Source organism: Tursiops truncatus, chromosome 13 (genome assembly GCF_011762595.2).
Source record: "Tursiops truncatus isolate mTurTru1 chromosome 13, mTurTru1.mat.Y, whole genome shotgun sequence".
NCBI classification, from domain to species: Eukaryota; Metazoa; Chordata; class Mammalia; order Artiodactyla; family Delphinidae; genus Tursiops; species Tursiops truncatus.
In genome coordinates this window covers 24,269,295-24,289,704 of record NC_047046.1, presented here as the reverse complement: position 1 = coordinate 24,289,704, position 20,410 = coordinate 24,269,295, and the positions used below count along the sequence as shown (strand labels likewise).

The following is a 20,410-nucleotide window of genomic DNA, read 5'->3' as shown; positions in this document are numbered from 1 at the left end:
TTGTATTTGGAACTTTATATCATATTGATTTGGGGTTCCATTATATTTCTTCTAGTAATTTTGATTTTTTAAAGCAGGCAGTAATTTTGCTGGGTTCACATTGGAAACCCTGCCTCTTGGAGAGTAGGTAGTTCAAATCCAGTCAATCCCTTTGTTCTTCTTTAGGCTTCTTGGGAACTGCCTACCACATGCCCGGTTCAGATATGAGTCAGAGAGTTAGGCAGAAATCATACAAAAATTTCAGGTTTCCCCTCCGTGGCTCTTCTGTTTTTAGGATTTCCTCCTTCTTTCCCAGTGGCTGTGGTTTCTCTGGACTCTGTGGATTATGTCTTCAAGAAAGACAGGCTGTGGGTTTTCTTTAGGGGCTTAGCCATGGCAATTCCTGCTGACTCTAGTCTAAAAGCCATAAAAATTGGGAAACTGTTTCACCATACCCTTCTTCAAAGTATCAGTTTCCAACCAGAATCTTCCTGCTTTTCCTCACTGTCCAGATCGTTCAGATAGTTGCTTTTCAATACTTTGTCCAGAATATGTAGTTGATATCCGCATAGGGTTCTGTTCAGTAGGAGCCTATACAGATATACCCAAAGCAGAGCTATCCTGTCTTTTCAAAGAAGACTTCCAGAAGTCCTGCAACAGAGTTTAGATTATATGTTATTTACTAGGGCTTTGTTCCATGCCCACCAAGAGCTTGGGAGAGGGAAAGGCAGCCACAGGTCTGTGTGTCAAAGCTTTACTGAACTTTCCTTGCTAAGGAAGGAGGGAGAAATAATGTTGGAAGAGAATAGTGCTTGCAACCCAGAGAGAGAGAGGAAGTGGGACACCGTTCTCCCTGTTCAGCAGTTATAGCCTTGAAGCTCAAACAGTAAGTGTGACCCACTTCTTTTGAGGCATGACCATTGACCATCCTGAGGCCCCAAACCAAGAACCAGCCTCTGAACTAAGAAGAAGGAAGGGGCTCGGGGCAGGGCGCTGAGCTGAGCCAGGAGGTTCGAGTGTCGCTTTTCTGTTGAGCTGTCACGGTGGTGGTAATCCGTGAACCAGGCTGCACAGTGGTGAAATGCTTCATCTTCAGGCTGGGCTCTTGTGATGGTAAGCGCAGACTTGCCTCCAAGGAAGGCACCGGAGAACAGCTTGAGGACACTTGGGTCTCTGTGAGTGTGGTCACCAATCAGACGACCCTGGTAAGGCTTCCGTTGGACCCAATCTGCATAGTTACTGGTGGTGACAACCCCAGCACTGGAGCCACAGATGAGTGTGACCTTCTCACCAGCGATTGTGGTCAGTGAGGTTTCCTGAATCACCTCAGCCTGGAAAGTGAGTCCCTCAAGCAGTGACAGAGACGGAAATGTCAGGGAGCAGTCATGGGCCACGATGCGACAGGAACTACCTCCATGGTCCTCTGCTAGCAAAGCTCAGAGGGTCTCCCTCTGACCTGTGAGTGAGCGACGGGTGTGAAGAGGAGCAAAGTTGTCTGGACCATGGGGTATACACCCCAAGAGGTGTATCTTCTGGAGCCCTGACACCTCTCTGGCCGGCCAGGGATTGCCAGTCCCTAAACCCTACAGGAGAAATTATGCAAATAATCTCTCCAGGCCAGTACATTTAGTTACTTGAAAAGGCAATGGCTACTGGGATGTCAGACAAGTGACCATAGGCCTGGGGCATATCTGCTCTGCGCCTATGGGCCTGGGCAGGAGCTGGAGGGGAGTGCAGGTGAGAAGAGGTCTTTTCATGTGTGTTTGCTTGGCATTTTTCCGTAATCCTCATAACTCATCAGTTCTTGATGTCAGAGACCTCTCTTAGGTTCTCATCTGCCAACAATTCTTTTTCTTTCAGTTTTTATTTATTTATTTATTTTTAAATTTTTTGGCTGTGTTGGGTCTTCGTTGCTATGCGCGGGCTTTCTCTAGCTTCAGTGAGCGGGGGCTACTCTTTGTTGCAGTGCGTGGGCTTCTCATTGCAGTGGCTTCTCTTGTTGCGGAACTCGGGCTCTAGGCACGCAGGCTTCAGTAGTTGCAGCACGCGGGATCAGTAGTCACGGCACGCGGGCCCTAGAGCACGTGGGCTCAGTAGTTGTGGTGCGTGGGCTCTAGAGCACAGGCTCAGTAGTTGTGGCACACAGGCTTAGTTGCTCCATGGCATGTGGGATCTTCCCAGATTAGGGATAGAACCCGTGTTACAGGGTTTGTCTTGGTTCCTCCTTTGGGTCTGTCACTGCGGCGAGCACCACTGTATACCAGCCAACAGTAGTATTCAGCCTCGTCCTCGGATTGAGCCCCCGAAAGGGTGAGGGCAGTGTTGCCCCCAAGGAGGGAACCTGAGAACCGGGCTGGGGTCCAAGAGAGTTACTGCTTGTGTCCTGAATCAGTGTCCTGGGGGCCTGGCCAGGTTTCTGCTGGAACCGGCATGGATAGCGACTGTTGGTCACTGCTCCAGTGCTGGAGCCACAGGTGAGAGTGACTGTCCCTCCTGAGGACACGATCACTGAGGGCTCCTGAGTCGCCACAGCCTGGGACCCTGAAACCAAAACCAGACACATGTTAGGAGTGAGGAACAAAGGCAGAGGGATCCCTCCAAAGGCTGGTCTCTGCATCTGTGTGGACCTGGGCAGTGAGTGAGGAGAAGGAGGAAGAAAGGAATCCAGGCCATGGTGCAGACATTGGAAGGATCCCCGCCCCAGAGCGGGCGCTGGACTCTGATGGTTCCTTATCCCCTACTGAGCTTCCTGCATGAAGCGGGTGTGTTTGAGTGGTGATTATGCAAATCTGAGCCCTCTACCAGCCTCTCCACTACCCAGGTCCTCAGCCCTGAGAGCAGCTGCACCGTCAGGGGTAGCCTGGGGTGGCTGTGTGCTGTGGATTTACCCTGTGAGAGGAAACAGCTGCTCTAAGATATTCCCCGGGCCAGTGAACAATTGGTTCAGGGTCCCATTAAATCTGAACCACTGGGGGATTTCCCTGGTGGTGCAGTGGTTAAGAATCCTCCTGCCAATGCAGGGGACACGGGCTCAAGCCCTGGTCCGGGAAGATCCCACATGCCGCGGAGCAGCTAAGTCTATGCGCCACAACTACTGAGGCTGCGCTCTAGAGCCCGCAAGCCATAACTACTGAGCCCGTGTGCCACAACTACTGAAGCCCGCACGCTTAGAGCCTGTGCTCTGCAACAAGAGAAGCCACTGCAATGAGAAGCCCGCGCACCACAACAAAGAGTAGCCCCCGCCTGCCGGAACTAGAGAAAGCCCGCGCGCAGCAACAAGGACCCGACGCAGCCAAAAATAGATAAACAAAATAAATAAATAAATTTTAAAAAATGTTTTTTAAAAAAATCTGAATCACTGGGGTTTTCTCAAGTCCTCTGAGAAGACTCACAGCGCCTCCCAGTGGCCTCCCCATGCTGAGCGCATGTGGTCTCCTTTAACAAGTACTGGTAACCGTTGATTTATATTTTTGACATTGTAACTGTATTTCCCAGGCCAATCCACATTCATTGCTTGTCTCTTCTTTGCTCGGTCCTGTTTGTAAACACTTCTTTTTTCTAGCTGTTGTTGAAATCCCACCCCAGCGTCTGTAATTTAATTTTAGCGTTACGCGATCTTAATTTCTTATCTAAGTGTTTTGAATGACTAAACGAATTGTTTCATGAACAACTCACTCTATTGGAGTTATTAATTTAGAATCTCAAGTTGAATAAACAGCTGGCTTAAATCAGAATTATTTTAATAACTTACTTTAGAGAATTTTAAAAAATGACCAAAACCTGAGGGTTATAGGTTTTTCTGCCAGTTCAGTGGAGACTAAAGTCAACAAAGTATACTTGACCAACCCCCCAAAAAGCTCTGGACACCAGGCTTGGGTGAGCTTTCCTGGTCTGCAGTCCTCCCTGCACAGGACCACACACTGGTGCTGGGAGAAGCCAGCACTGTCTCTGACTCCCCTGGGAGAAGATAACTGGAAGCTTGACCTTGGAATTCTCTTGGACCCTGCCCAAGTGCCTCTTCCTTTGATGGAGTTTAATCTGTACCCTTTTGATGTAATAAACCCTATTTATGAATACAAATATGAGTTTGAGTGAGTTATGCTAGGGAATTATCAAAACTGAACTTGCAATTGGTGTCAGAATTGAGGGTGTTCTTAGGTACCCTCAGACTCTGCAGGATCCCAACTCACATCAGTTTATCACATTGACGGCATCATTCTGAGTCACCTGTAATGAGGCAACTCCAAGTCTCTTGGCCTGTTAAGGTGCCACAGGGCCAGCATAAATGGAAGGATATCCTGGATACTTATGCACACCTTCCCAGTCCTGTATTCTTCCACTGCTCTTGGAAACTGCACACAATAGAAACCTTCCTCATTTTTTATTGTGGTAAAAATATTCATAACATAAAATTGACCATTTTAATCATTTCTAAGTGCACAGTTCAGTGGCATTGAGTAAATTCACATTATTGAACAACCATTACTACCACCCATCTCCAGAACCTTCTTTTTTTCCAAACTGTAGCTCCATACCCACTAAACAGTAACTGCCCATTGTCCCCCCACCCAGCACCTGGAAAACGTCATTCTACTTTGTGTGTCTATGAATTTGACTGCTTTAGGTACCTCTTTTAGGGGAATCATACAAGATTTTTCTTTTTGGGACCATCTTATTTCACGTAGAAGAATGTCTTCAAGGTTCATCCACATTGTAGGATGTGTCAGAACTTCCTACCTTTTTAAGGCTGAATAATATTCCATTGTTTGTATATACGACGTTTTGTTTATACATCCATCCGTTGATGGGTACTTGGTTGCTTCCACCCTTTACTTATTGTAAATAATGCTGCTATTAACATAGGTGCACAAATATTTCTTGATGACCTTGCTTTTAATTCTTTCGGGCACTTACCCAGAAGTGAAATTTGGATCATATAGTACTTTTAGGTTTAATTTTTTGAGAAACCACCATACTGTCTTCTACAGTGGCTACACCATTTTATTTAAATTTATTTAACAAGAGTTCCAGCTTCTGCACATCCTTTCTAAAACTTGTTATTTTCTATGCTTTTGGTAATACCATTCTAAATATAAAGTGGGGGGCTTCCCTGGTGGCGCAGTGGTTGAGAGTCCGCCTGCCGATGCATGGTACACGGGTTCTTGCCCCGGTCCGGGAAGATCCCACATGCCGCAGAGCAGCTGGGCCCGTGAGCTATGGCCGCTGAGCCTGCACGTCCGGAGCCTGTGCTCCGCAAAAAAAATAAATACATAAATAAAAAGTAAATATAAAGTGGTATCTCACTGTGGTTTTGATTTGCATTCCCTGAATGATTTGTGGTGTTCAGCATCTTATCACATGCTTATTGCCCATTTGTGTGGAGAAATGTCTCTTCAAGTCTTTGCCCATATTTTATTTTGTTGGTGGTGCTGAGTTCTTTATATAGCCTGGATATTAATCCCTTATCAGATATAAGCTTTATACACACACACACTCACACACACATATGTATTTTTCCATTGTGAGTTGCCTTTTCACTCTGTTGGTAATGTCCTTTAGTGAACATACATTTTTTTGGGGGGGTGGAACTCAGTGCTTTGTATTTACAAAAGAAAAATAATAAAGGAAAAGTCTGAAGCTAATCAGCTGTAGGCACGGGGCAAAGGTGGGAATCTGGGGGAAAGGGTAGGGTCCTCTGCAGAGAGGGAAGGGGAGGGGCTCTGGCACTAAGGAAGCCTGAGGGTCCCAGCCTCTAGGGGCTTCCCCAGGGCCAGCCCTACCCTCCCGCGGAGGCTCAGATCAAGGGGCCAGGAGCTGAGTCTCCCGCAGCCCCCTCTGGTTTTTCCAGGAGCCTGAGTTCCCAGCTCCAGGGCTCTGGGATGGCAGGGGAAACTGAAGCCAGAGAGAGCCCATGGGTCCTGCCACCACTTCTCACTGTGGCGTAATCTTGGCAGCCTCAGCCCGAATAAGGGCAGTGAGGTCCTGGTTGATGAGGAAGATGAATCACAGGCTGGCAGTCTCCACCACAGAGTTGTCTCTAAGGCGCCATTTAGAGCCACACAGCACAGGCCGTCCATCAATGTAGACGGGTCGCCGGCCCTCACTGACAATGAAGAAATTACCGTTGTTCTTCAGCTTGATGACACCTTGCAGAAACAAGAATCTAATTTGTTGGTGTACAGTTGTTCATAGAACTCTCATGTAACCCTTTTTATTTCTGTTTAATTGGCAGTAATGCTTACTCTTTACAGTTTTAGTTATATGAGTCATCTATATTTTTTCTTAGTCAATTTGACTAAAGGTTTGTCTAATTTTTAAAAAAATCTTTTCAGGGAACCTACTCAGTTTTGTTTTGATTTTCTATTGTTTTTGTATTCTCTATTTGGTTTTTCTCTGCTCTAAAATTTATTATTTCCTTCCTTCTGTTAGCTTTGGGTTTAGTTTGTTCTTTTTTTTTCTAATCCATAACTCTCCTGTCTCTAAGGGCTGAGCCCTCTGAGCATATGAGGATTTTTTTTCGCACTTCCCCATGGATATAAATCACTACATGAACATACTACCCACATATAGAGCACAATAATACTTGTTCTTGTCCTTGGGCTGGACCCCCGTGATGGTGAGGGCAGCTTTATTCCCAATGATGGATCCAGAGAAGTGACCAGGACCCCAGAGGAGTGGCTGTTTGTGTTGTAGATAACAGTTTGGGGAGCCTGGCCTGGGGTCTGCTGGTACCAGCTGGGGTGGTAACTGGTAGAGACTGACCCAGAGCTATGGCCACAGGTGAGAGTGATCGTCCCTCCTGAAGACACTGACACTGACGGCTCCTGGACCACAGTCTGAGAATCCACCCCTAAAACTGACAGGAGAGAGACAGGGCTTGTTATGGAGACAAGCCCCTACTTGTAGGTGTCCCCAAGGATGCATAGCCCTGGCCCCTGACCTGAGCTGTAAGTGAGGAGCCCGAGCAGAAACATCATCCAGACCATAGTGGGGACACTCCCAGGACGCCAGCTCTTCAGCCTCCTGGGAGAGTCTGAGAGCTAAAGGAGGAGATGTGGTGTCCTCACGTCCTGCCCAGAATCTAGTCCATCCCAAATCTCACCCCATTCCTGGGTCATTTCTTCCTTCCTCAGTGAAACCCCTGCTTGTCTTCTTTGGAGGAGCTTAGCAGTCACTCCTCCTCCAGTAGTGAGTCCACTGTGACATCACAGAGCCCATGTCTGGGGTGTGAGGGGACAGGGGACTCCCTTGACTCAGCCCTGGACCCTGTCCTAGCAGCAGCGGTGTGGGGACCAGGGCTGGGAGGGCCAATACGTAGAGCTGCACAGCCAGGTTTGGGATGACAGCCTCCTTTTTTGAAGAAGCATATATTATATGACATCCCTTCAATGTAACTACCAATTTTAGGAGAAAAATTCACAATGTCACATAGAAATTAAGATAACTCACAACATCATAGAAAACAGAGTTGAAATACATGTCACGTAACCAGAACTAAAAATAACGCTGTGTGTGAGCAAGTATGTGTGAGCATCGTGGGCTGTTTTAAAACTCCCGTCCCTTTACATTCTGCTGTGGAGCCAAAGGACTAGGAAGGGTGGAGAAGCGATTTGGGATGTAAAGAGGATGAACAGGGAGTTCAAATTTCTTAAGTATTTGGGGAAGAGAATGTAAAAATCATGTTTAACTCACTGTTAATAAAATTATTATTTGGTATTCGTATTAGGATTGCTGGTAAATTAGCTGTTTAATAAAATTCACATGATTCGTTTTCACATGTGTTTGAGAACCTCAACTCATAGAGGAGAAAAATATTCATACTAAATTATCTTGCTATTATACCAATGTATTGATGATAGCGTAGGGAAAATAGGGAATTCATATCTATCATGTTTTTTAAAAGAGACGGAGTATTAACACAAAAGAAAAACAAAGAATTAGGAACAAAAACACAAATAGTTTCAGTTTCCAAAATTCACTTAAGATGTTGAAAATAACACAACAGTGAAAAAATGAAAAAAAGACATAAATAGTGACAAAGGGCCCCTGCGTTCATCACACTTTTGCCGTGAACACCCTGGGGGTCATGTTGTCACGGAGACAGTTCCCCCCCGAGGGGTCTCTTAGCCTCTGTCCAGGTATCACTGGAGGTCAAGTTTATTTTGTTGTATGACTGTCCGTCTGTCTTTGCCTGAACGGCAGGTCTGGGCACTGACCGCATGACGGAGGAGGAGGAAATAAGAGGCCAGCGTGTCACTCAGAGCTGAGAGCCCTCATGTCCCCTTGGGGCCCAGGTGCAAGAAAGTCACCCTCCAGTGAGGACACTGCTGCCCACATGGGCAAGAGCCAGTGGAGGGTGTTCCCAGCCTGCCTGGCCCAGGACCCTGAGCTCTCAGGACCAGGCCCGCAGTGCCCGCTGCTGGACTCAGACCCACATCCTCCCCAGTTCACACATGCAGCCTCCTGGAAGGGCTTTCTGACACTGGCAGCTGGATCTTTCTGATGTCACCATTCAGGGCAGTAGAATGCGTCCCCTCTGTGTAGTTTGGGGCTGAGATATTAATTTCTCCAGGTCACTAATGACCTCCATACCCCTAAATGGAATGCTGATGTGCCAGGAATTTCAGGATTCCCTGATGTCTGAGTTTGATCTGACCTGCTCCCGGATTCATTACCAGAACATAACCACCTTGAACCAAGTGTCAGGCTTAAAATTCCCAGAGTACCCGTGGGTCATACCTGGTCATGATTCTGTCTGAGTCACCTTCCCAGGTTGATATGCGGTTGCTGTTGTGTTTGTAAGGTCTCCAGGTAGCGTCCCAGCCCTGATTGCACGTCTCTGTTCTCATTTCTGCCTTTGCTGTGAGAATATGATGTTCTCGCGGAAAACGTGTCTTTTTCTTGATTACTTCCATGGGTCTCGTTAACCGCTGAATGATACTGACAGTATTTATTTGCGACTCTGATGTATTTAAGATATTTTTAGTCTAGTTTCATAATCTTTCTCAGTAAAATGTTTGATATAAAGATTGTGACTATAGGACTTCCCTGGTGGCACAGTGGTTGAGAGTCCGCCTGCCAATGCAGGGGACACGGGTTCGTGCCCTGCTCCGGGAAGATCTCACATGCCGCGGAGCGGCTGGGCCCGTGAGCCATGGCCGCTGAGCCTGCGTGTCCAGAGCCTGTGCTCCGCAACGGGAGAGGCCACAGCAGTGAGAGGCCCGTGTACCACAAAAAAACCAAAAAAAGATTGTGACTATAAATGGCACTCTCATCCTTTCCAGGGCTTCCCCCTGCATTGCTGGACTTAGAAACCCTTATGTCCTGTTACCTGAATTTATTGGATCCGGGTCAAGTTCATTTGTTAAACTCCATAGATTTAATAGGGGTGGGTATATAAGGTCTGTGTCCAAAATAGTGATATTTATCCAATATCACCCCAAACAAAGGACCAGAGGGGGAAAGGTATGACAGGTCATGAAGCGAAAGAGGAGAAAGTAAGCAAGTGACGGGTCTGAAAGCCGTGTCCTTAATGGGGAGGGTCTCCCAGGACCTGGAGACGAGGAGCTCCTCAGAGTGAAAGCTCCAGGAAAGGGGGGAACCCAGCTTGCTTAGGTGTCAGGGTTCAGGGCAGGAGCACAGAGCCTGGACAAGGAGAGGGACATGCAGGGGGTTGGCAGAGGCCCCCTGGGTCTCCCAGGGCACAGATGCTGGACCTCTGCTTCCTCGTCATCCTGCCCCGTACCTGTGGTGGATCATTCGTATCTGGGCCCACAGTCGTTGTGTTTGTACTGAGAGACCAGTAAGGAATAGAGACATTTTCACTGACGCCATAAAGATGGACCAGGATGAAAGCATGAGTCTCGGGATTCAACAGCACAAGTGACAGCAGAGGCCAAAGCTGAGCTGGCGTCGGTCACAGTCAGGGTCAGACAGGGGTGTGGAGGGCAGATTTTTATCTCACTTCCCCAGAGCACAGGAGTCCGTTGTGGTGGTGGGTAGTGATTAGATATGTGATAACCAGCCTCCTCATCAGGACGGGGCCCAGAGGTGACCAAGGAGGCCGTGCGGACAAGCCAGGAGCCAGAGAATAGCGCTGAACCCCCAACGTCACTCACCTGTGTCCTGGGTCACAAAGGTAGGGGCTCTGTCTGGGATCTCTTGTCACCGTTGCCATGATAACCCCCATGTCCCTGCTGCTCCCTGTGCAGGAGAAGGTGCTCTCAGATCTGGGCTCATCAGGAGCATCACAGGGGGAGGGGCACAGGCATGTATTGGGGAGTCCCTGCTCCTGACGGTCCCCAGCCCCACCCCCACCCTGCAGTGTTGGAAATCCTCCAGTGGGGTAGAGAGGAGAGGAGGACACAGCCAGCACCTGTCGGCTCAAGAGAACCCACTCCCGGGAGTCCCCTGGGTCCTGACAGGTGTCAGCTGTACCCCTGACACCTCAAGTTCTCTGCTCTGACCCTCAAGGAGCAGAGTCCACGCTTTAGTGGACGGTCCACCTGCTGGGCTGGTCCCCGGGCTCTGCTGAAGATAAAACGAGGAATGACTCATTTCTTTATAGTAAGAAGAAAGGCCAGATCTACCTCTCTGGTTGCTTACACATGGATAAGCAGGCAGTATTTCAGTGCCATCATGAATTATTTTGTTTTATTTTTGTTCTAAGTTTTCAGGAAACTAAGAAGGGTTGAATTAAGAATTGGGAGTAGATCCATTACAAACCAGAATGTACTTCCAAGTACACTTTGTATATATACAATTTAATGTGAAATTTAAAAGTTGTCATGAAAAAGGTTCTGACAGGCTAAGGTTCTTGTTCCACTTTCCCATCTGCCTGCGTCTCTGTGAGGAGCACTGTTGTACCAGATTGCACAGTAATGGTCAGCCTCGTCCTTGGGCTGCAGCCGAGATGAGTAGAAGCCCTGCATTGGCCGAGGCCTCTTTGGATCCAGAGAAGCGGCTGGGGACCCCGGAGCCCTGGTGCTTATCAGAGTCTGACTTGAACTTCAGGAGGTACCGGGGAGAGCTCCCTGGCTTCTGCTGGTACCAGATATGTGGTAGCCGCCCACAATGTACCCACTGCTCAGGGTGCAGGTGAGGCTGGCTGATGCTCCCAGAGATGCAGAGAGGGAGGGAGGCTGAGTCAGCACAGGCTGGGAGACGGAACCTGCAGACACAGACACAGCGGGGAGATGGGGCAGGAGCTGGAGGAAAGATTCCAGGGGTCTGAGCCACACGGGCTGATGCAGGCTGGGGACTGAGACCTGGTCCCCGCGGCCTGGCCCTCCCTGTGCAGTGAGAGAGGAACACGAGCAGGAGAGGAGTCTAGGCCATGGTGCTCACAGCCCCCTGGTCCCCACACTGGGGCTGGGCTGCCCCAGGCCTCCTTTTCTCCCCCAGCCTCTGCCAGAGGAGGGGCTCCCGTGCAAATGGGTGTCCACCCAGGGCCCACCCAGCCCCTCCCTGAGCCCTGGTGCTGGAGCTCAGCTCACAGCCCAGACTCAAGGGGATGGAGGGCGGCTTCCCCCTTGCGACCCCCTGGGAGGAAGCACCTGCTGAGACCACGCAGGTCCCTGCTCAGGGGCCTCTGCCAGCCAGAGAGTACACACTGCTGAGTCCCCACCAGGGAGCACAGGCCCCGCCCCCAGGCCCAGCTCCTGGAGTGAACGATCCTCCCTGAGCAGCTGTGCAGGGATCCAGGGCAGTCCCACAGCTCACCCTGCTGGTTTTATGTGGGAAAAAGAATCCCAGAAAACGTATAGTAAAAACACCTCTAAAATGCATCATTGCCTAGTAAGGTACAACATTGTTTGCATCAGATATAACATGAGTAACAGACCGATTTCCTTAGAAAATAGAAAATTTTATGGAACTGCTCCAAAGAATGACATAAGATACAAATAGTTTCACAGGAAACATTGAACAGAACTTCAGAGATCAGATGGTTCCGACTTATTTGCTTCATATTTTTTCACAAAGTTTGAAAAAATATACAATTTCCTAGTTCTTATAGAAAACATATAACAGTGATGAAAGCACCTGACTCCTTACACAAAACTATTACAGAATAGTAACATTAAATATTGATGAAAATGTTCTAAATAAAATATGAACAGAGATTTCTTACTAGATTAATAAATTGATACTTTTACTCCCATGATACAAGTTGGGTTCCCTATTATGAAATACTTTAATATAATACCAATAATAATACAATATATTATTGTCTTAAATGATCACGAAAGAAACTTTGACCCAACCTAACAGCAATTCCTTAAAAAATCCACATAAAAATACAAACAGACAGATACCTTTATAATATGATAATACACACTATCTCACACACACACAGATAACTAGTCCTTAAGCCAGGATTTTAGGGTGGTTAAAGATCAGGAACAGGCGAAGGTGACCTTTAGCTCCATTATTATTCAATTATTCTGCAAGTAGTAGAAAGTCAGTGAATGAAATGATGTCAATGGTGAGGACGTAGCATTGATGGGAAGGACCAGCAGTTCTTCCTAAAGATCCAAAAGGACATTTCAGCCTCAGACAGGCCGGTGCTGGTGCAGAAGTGATGGCAGAGGTCTCCCCACTGAGGGACTAGCTGCAGACTGTGACTAGTACAGGTAACAGCTGGTGACCAAGTAGAGATGGTGGAGCCAGGGGGGCAGAGGGGAGTCTGGGCCACCTGCCCAGGGTGAAGAGAGCCTTGGAAGGTGAGAAGCATAGTTTGCCTCCCACTCAGGCTGCATCCTGAGTCACGTCAATCCTCACTTTATGGGGGATCCTCAAGGGGGAAGAGAATGAGAACATCTCTGCAGACGCAGAAAAGCGAGGACCCCAGAAGAGGCATCTGGTGTGATGGGCCCAGGGGGGCTATGGACGGGGGCGCTGGGGAGAGGCTGGGGACTCACTCTGCCCCGTGCAGGACTCTGGACCCTGGAGACAAGGTCTGTGACACACAGCAGACGACTTGTCTTGAGCCAACGTCTTGCTGCTGAAACTCGGCCTCTGTTCACCAGTGACAAATAGAAACGCGGAGACAGAGTTTTGGGTGAAGTAAAAAAGAGTCGCTTTTATTGCTTTGCCAGGCAAGGAGGCCACAGCGGGCTAATGCCCTCAAGACTGTGTGACCCACCCTGGAGGGGGTAGTGAGGAGTTTTATAGTGTTCAAGGATCAGGGCATAATCAGCTCGTGGACAATTCTCGGATAGGTTGGCATCAAGGTGACGTTTCAAGCATCATCAACCTTCTGGTTCCAACCAGTCTAGGGTCTATGTGCTTGTGGTCAGCAGTTTTCATCTGGTGGGGCTCTGCTTCCTGTACAAACAACTTAGGAATGTGTGTCAGGCCTTTATCTACCTTCATCTTTCAGGGAACTGGGATTTCGGTGATTCTGCAGGAACTGGGAGTTTGGTGATTCTGTGATGTGGCAGAATTATAGTCTAAATTGATACCAGTTCCCCAGCCCAACAGCTATTCTTTGTCTCTCCATCTTCACGTTTCCCAATCATTCACTCCTGAGTCAGCATTTTACTTCAAAAGACGTGGACACAGGGGCTTGTACACGGTTTCGGTTTCAGGACTAACCTGGAATCAGATCAGCCAACAAGAGCACCTGAGGGCCTGAAGGATGCCTGTGGTGGAGAAATAGACAGTGAAAGAGGGGTCCGTGTCAGACCTGGTGTATAAGACTGGTCCCCACGTCTGTCTATGAGCAGAGGGAGAGGGGAAAGGAAGTCAGCCTCTCAAGATTGGATAGTTCAGCCAACCAAATATGCAGGTGGCAAATCAGCACAGGAAAGGAGGCTCAGCATCGTTTCTCATTAGGGAATGTGTATTACAACAACAATGAAATGCCCCTATGTATCTATGGGCGTGGCTAAAATGAAATTCTAGTAAGTGAAAAAAATACCCGACGGGTAATTTCCCATGGTGATGTTGGTATGAAAATAAACAAATACTGAATCCATTTCCCTCCATGGGTCGTACATCTACACTGGTGAATTGTTTGAAACAAAATAGGAGTCAGAATGTGAAACTGCAGTAACACAGATTGAAAGATGCACGTTCAGTGAGCATCTTTTTGACAGTTGGCTAGAGCCACGCTGTGGGTCACTGCATCATGACGTTTATATACTGATTATTGAAGGAAAATCACTTCAAAAAGGGTGAAACGGCCACGCAAACTCTCTCACCTTTAAATTCAACACAAGGGAAGAGTCTGGAATTACTAAGCTGGAAAACTTTTAAAAGGAGTGTAACATTTCAAGCACATTTTATGGTACCGAGAAATTTTATAAAACTTTATTCTTCTCCCGTTCTAAGTAAGGTTTTTGGCACAGTTTATTTTGAAATTAACATCATGATTCAGAAAGCTCTCATAAGGGACAAGGAGACTTATTTTGGGATCCATAGTGATGCAATGTCCAAAAAAAGCCTCTTAAAAATCCTTCTAATATTTCTTTACAAGAAATACATACATTTCCAACTGGGGTGAACCATCAGAATTCTGTTACCAACATGGATACTTTGCTGGACTCTGAAAAAATGAAGGAATACAACACTTAAAAAAATGTCTGAGTGCCCGTCTACAGAGGTCCCAAGGCTACATCCATGTTTGACCCATTGATGCCATTTTATTTTCAAAGCCACACATTCACACCACGCAGTCTCTACATTCAGGTTCATTGCTGGTTCCTGCAGCGCTGACACTGATCTCTGGTGAAATCTCACTCTTGCAGTAGAGACATGTCAAACGCCTTATGTTTGCAGTTGGCCTTCTCATTTGGAGGCTGAAAGCACAGCCTGGGGGCCAGGATGAGCACGGGGTTACTCTCTGTCTCTCTCTGTCTCTCTGTCTCTCTGTCTCTCTGTCTCTCTCTCTCTACACACACACACACACACACACACACACACACACACATCTTTCCTAGGAAATGTGTGGTACCATGGATTGCCCTCTGGATGAGTTTCACCTTCTGTTCCATTGCTCTTTACTATTGGAAACATGTCCTGAATTCTGCATGTAAGTGACTGTCATTTTTCAATTATCAGTTTTGGTATAAATTTTAGTATGTTTGTTTAAACTTTCTAGAGTTGTCACATTTTCCATAGACAGTAGAGAGTTCTACTGTGGCACCGGTCTACATCAGAAATGTTCTGTTGATCTTATCAGTAAAGCTATTAACTACCTCAATAAACGTGTCAAAGCTTGGAAACGAGGGGCCCAGGGTTTTTGTCCCATTCGTCATCTGTCTCTGTCACGGTGCTCAGCACCACTTGTATACACCTGACAGTAAGAGTCAGCCTCGTCCTCGGGCTGCAGCCCAAAGATGAGCAGGAGCCCTGCATTGACCGAGGCCTCTTTGGACCCAGAGAAACATCTGGGGACCCTGGTGCTTATCAGAGTCTGACTTGAACCTCAGGAGGTACCTCAGGGGAGGGCTCCCTGGCTTCTGCAGCTACCAGTATATGCCTTTACCACCTACACTGATGTCACTCTCAGGGTGCAGGTGAGGCTGGCTGATGCTCCCAGAGATGCAGAGAGGGAGGGCAGCTGAGTCAGCACAGGCTGGGAGAGGCACCTGCAGACACAGACACATCAGATGAGGAGAAGGGACAGGAGGCAGCTACTCGGGGACCTGAGCCAGAAGGAATTCCTCAGGCTGGGATGGGCCCTGGTCTCTGAGGCCTGTCTTACCTGTGCAGAGAGAGGGGAGCATGAGGAGGGCAGGGGTCCAGGCCATGGTGATCACAGCCACTGCTCACGACACAGAGCTGGGGCTGGGCTGCCCAACTCCTCTCTTATGCCTCCCCGCTGGCGCCACAGAGGAGGGGCTGTCACCCAAATGTGTCCCCACCCACTGCCTCTCCCCCATGACACCTGACAGGTCTGGGGCCCTTGGACCCAGGGAACCTGCCTGATGCACTAGTTTCCCCCATGAGCCGGGGCGGGGAGGAGGCAGCTTCCAGGACCACACACGGGCCACGTGCAGGGGACTCGGCCAGGCCCAGAAAGGACACAGCTGCCCCCTCCCCAAAGGAAGCAGAGCTGGGCCTCCGGCAGAGGAGGTCTGCCCAGCTGGGCGCCCCTGTCCTGCCCGATCCACCAGAGATGGCCGCACAGCGACCCCTGCTGGTCCCAGGGCCAACCTCTCCTCCTCTCGCTCTGGTCCACAATCTCACGGTCACCTGTGTCCCTGACCCCTGCGTTTCCCACACGTGACTCCTCCTTACGGGGCACGAGGCAGGTGTGGTCCTGGTGTAGCCTCACTGATTCGTGTCCCTTCTCCGCGGGCGGCGGTCTAGCGGGAGGCACACGCGACATCCTGATCCAGGAGGGCGTGGGAACAGCTGCGGAGCTGAGGACCGGACTCAGGGAACAGGGAGCACAGCGGATCTGCCCACGCGGGGGCTCAGAGGAGGCGGGCTGGCCCTGGTGCTGTGAGCAGGAGCTCCAGGGGACAAGGACGCTCACAGAGGAGGACACAGAAGGAGGGGACGCTGGTCCTTCCAGAGCAAGTCAGGGGGAAGACTGCACACACCCTGGGGCGCAGGGCTGGGGATGGAGCAGGGCCTGGGCACCCAGCAGGGACCCCTCGGGCCGTCCTGCCACTTCCCCGTGTGCTGGGAGATCTTTAATCCCGGCGGTGCTGGTCCTCAGTGGGGCCAGATAGAGACCGAGCTCTGAGTAAAACTCTGGGACAGAACTTGGGACAGAGAGAACCAGCCAGGGGACATTTGGGGAGACTGGACGAACAGGACACAGAGGAAACAGGAAGGGGTGACATGGCACGTGGCCTGAGGAGGGACACAGGGTGGTGACCAGCTGACCCCAGGCCGTGGGACAGGAACGGGTGGTCCAGATGTCTGGTGGATGCCCGACTGACACAGGTGAGGGCAGCTGCAAGGGCAGGGGTTGGGACTGGGGGGTGGGTGTGTGTACATTTGTCACATAGAGACCCATGGTAGGAAAGCCTGGAAACATGTTAGTAAAACTCAGGACAAGGGACTCATGTCCTCCGCTAGAGGAAGGACACAGGGGCTGTAAGTCACCACCCGATGAGGGACTTAGCTGCATCATTCATTCATCCAGCCAGCCAGCCATTCATTCTCTAGAAGATATTTAAGGACTGTCTCCCGTGTACCAGACACAGGGGGAGGATGGGGATCGAGGACAGGGGCCGGGTCCCTGGAGCGGGGGAGCCAGGCCAGCAGGGGTGAAGGTGATCCCAGAGGACATGCTAGGGTCTGAACCCCGGGTCCCCGCAAAGACCCTGAGATGTCAGAGTGTTAAGGAAGCACAGGTCAGAGACTCCAAGATCTCCCAACGTTCATAACGCCTAGAGCACATCACCCCACAGGACAGGCCACATCCCCGAGTGTCCGGGGACATATGATGGGGTTGCTGTGAACGCGCAGATCAACTGGGCAGGATTGATCGACACCTTCACAGTAAGAAGTCATCGAATCTATGAACACGGGTCTCCTTTCCCTTATCTTCATCTGCTTTAATTTTTCTCTGCAAAAAGAAAAATTGCAAGGGCCCCAGACCCTGTCAGGGGTCATGGGGGAGAGGCAGTGGGTGGGGACACATTTGCGTGACAGCCCCTCCTCTGTGGCGCCAGTGGGGAGGCATAAGAGAGGAGTGGGGCAGCCCAGCTCCAGCTCTGTGTCGTGAGCAGCGGCTGTGAGCACCATGGCCTGGACACCTGCTCTCCTCATGCTCCTCTCTCTCTGCACAGGTAAGACAGGCCTCAGAGACCAGGGCCCATCCCAGCCTGAGGAACTCCTTCTGGCTCAGTTTGTAAGCTTCTCACCTACTCGGCTAATCCTAGTCCTAAGTATTTTATTCTTTTTGATGCCCTCATGAATGGCATTTTTAAAAATATCCTTTTGCTTCTTCATTTTTAGTAACTAGAAAACCAAGAAATTTTTGTAGGTCATTACTCCTCATAACACTGTGGAAGATCCTAGTTAGAGCCCGGTATGGGGTTGTGATAAGAGTTGTTTTTCCTGTTTGTAAGGCAGGTAACAAGCAATGGAGCAGGTGGGAATATTGAGGTGGGGTCTGCCGTCCGTAGACAGTAAGATGAGCCACACAAAGGGGCGGCCCTGGTGTGACCATCTAAGGAACTGCAATGGCCCAGCGCTGCCTCCACTAATTATGGGGGAAAGGAAAATCATAAACACTTTTTCTTTTCAGTTTGAGAAAAACATCATGAATGTATCAAGAACTTATGTAGGGATTTGTGAAACATACATGGTAAGAGCACCCACTATCCTCTGATTGGGCCTGATGGTGATAAGTTGTGGAAACGCCACAAATCAGGAGCAGCCAATGTGACTTTTAGCTCCATTGTTATTCAGCACCGTTCAGCAAGTGTTAGACACCGCAATTAAACAGGAAGAATCAATGGTTGGATCACTGAGGGGCATGGAGAGGTAGTTGTTCCAAAAGACCCAAATGTGTGATGCACCTTAGATGCTCCAGTGTCAGTGCAAAAGTGTCCAAAGAAATCTCCCCTGTGAGCAAAGCACAGCCGTTCAGCCTGAGGGCTGATGAGAGGGGGTCATAGCCCTAGAAACTCCTGGGAAATGGCAGATGACCCCAATGATGGAGGCTCAGGGTTCCCGAGTCAGAGTTCAGGTCGGAGATGACCTCCACCGACCCCCCACCTCAGCCCCTGAGCTTCAGGGCAAAGAATGCTGCATCCCCAGCGATGGGCACATGGCCTTTCTGTTTCCTTTGAGACCCTCTCCTAGGAATGGGCTGCTGAAGGGACTTTGAGGACAGAGGGGAAAGAGGAGGCTCCACACGCCAGCAGGCCCCCAGGGATGAACGTGGACCCAGGGCAGCAGCAGAAGCAGCAACAGAAGCTCCAGCCAGAGCCTGAGCAGGAAGCTGCTGGTGGCCCCACCTCCCGCAGATGAGAAAGGAGTCCTGGTCTCGGTTACTGCTCACCTGGAGCTCTGGGTGAGCCTGAGAGGCTGTCACAGGAAAGGCGGGAGAAGCAGCCTGGTATCAGCTCAGCCCAGTGATGGCTAAGGAGGCCAAATGCCAGACTTGGGACCAGGGAACTGATCAGGGACCACTGTCTGTCCCCCACTAGCATCAGAGATGAGGAGCTTGGGGCCCAATCCTGGGAGCTGCTGGTCCCAGGATACGTACTGGACAGTCTGATGTGTCCTGATTCGGACACAGCTGGACTCTGGCCCCTGGTTCTGACCTAACCCATCATGGACTCTGTCCCCAGGGCACCTTACCCTGGCATCCAGGGATTCTTCTCAATTTGAGAAAAATTGGACAGTTTTGCTGCCTAGGAAAAGCCTGGGCGGCAGAGGGAGCGGGGTACAGAATTAAGATGTAAACAGATTTTCTGGACCAAGTTCCCTGGTGTGGGTCTCAGACCCCAGTTTTAGGCCAAACAAACAACGGAAGCAGCTGACTTGGTAGAGGATGGTTCTGCCCCGGGAGCCCCAGTGCTGGGGGGACAGCAGGTTTTTGTCTCACTTCCCCCCTGGCTTGCACACTGTGTGACCATCCAGGCTGTCATCATAAGACTGGCAGTAATAATCAGCCTCGTCCTCAGCCTGGAGCCCAGTGATGGTCAGGGAGCCCGAGTTGCCAGACTTGGAGCCAGAGAAGCGATCCAGGACCCCCGAGGGTCGTTTGCTATTTTCATAGATCAGGAGTCTGGGGGCCGTTCCTGGGACCTGCTGGTACCAGCTCACATAATTGCTCCCGATGTTGCTGCTGCTTCCAGTGCAAGAGATGGTGACCCTCTGGCCCAGGGCCCCAGAGACAGAGCGTGGCTGAGTCAGCACAGCCTGGGCCCAGGATCCTGCAAGTGGAAGAGACAGAGATGGTGATTCTGGGGTTCAGACACAAGAGCAGGAAGCAGGGCCCATGGTCTTCCCGGGGTCCCTTCCCCTGTCCCCGCATCCAGTCACCTGTGCAGTGAGCAACCAGGGTGAGGAGCAGAGGGGACCAGGCCATGGTGGACATGGTAACGGGGTCCTGCCTTCTGTGTCCCCACAGCTGAAGCAGAGCATCCCCAAGTCTCTCCTTCCCCTCTTCATACTCTGAGAGAGGGAGGGTCCATTCATGCAAATGACACCCCCCCCCACCAGCTCTCTGGTCCCTCCCTGGGCCCTGGGTCAGGTCCCCGTGCTGAGCGTGGCCAGGGGGTGGGCAGGGGCGGGGCTGAGTGGGGCCCAGGGGTGGGAGGTCACAGCAGGCAGCCCTGAGCAGAGACCACCAGGCAGTGCTGGGGGGCTGGTCCCAGCTCTCGTCCCCCCCAGACCCTCAGGAATGGCCCCCACGCGCCCCCTGGTGTCCAGGCCCTGAAACACACACCGTGTGCCCTGGTGACCAGAGCCCCTCAGGGTCAGCTCCTGCCCCCTGCTCTGTGCACTGTCT

At 50.2% G+C, this 20,410-nt stretch overlaps 1 gene segment (V, D, J or C); it reads right to left on the bottom strand.

Moving 5' to 3' along the window:
• Positions 1-19,497: 19,497 nt before the first annotated feature.
• LOC101318796 (immunoglobulin lambda variable 1-40-like) lies at positions 19,498-19,996 on the bottom strand. The segment is given in 2 exon segments: positions 19,498-19,832; positions 19,942-19,996. Coding segments are annotated over 2 exon segments (390 nt in total).
• Positions 19,997-20,410: the final 414 nt, after the last annotated feature.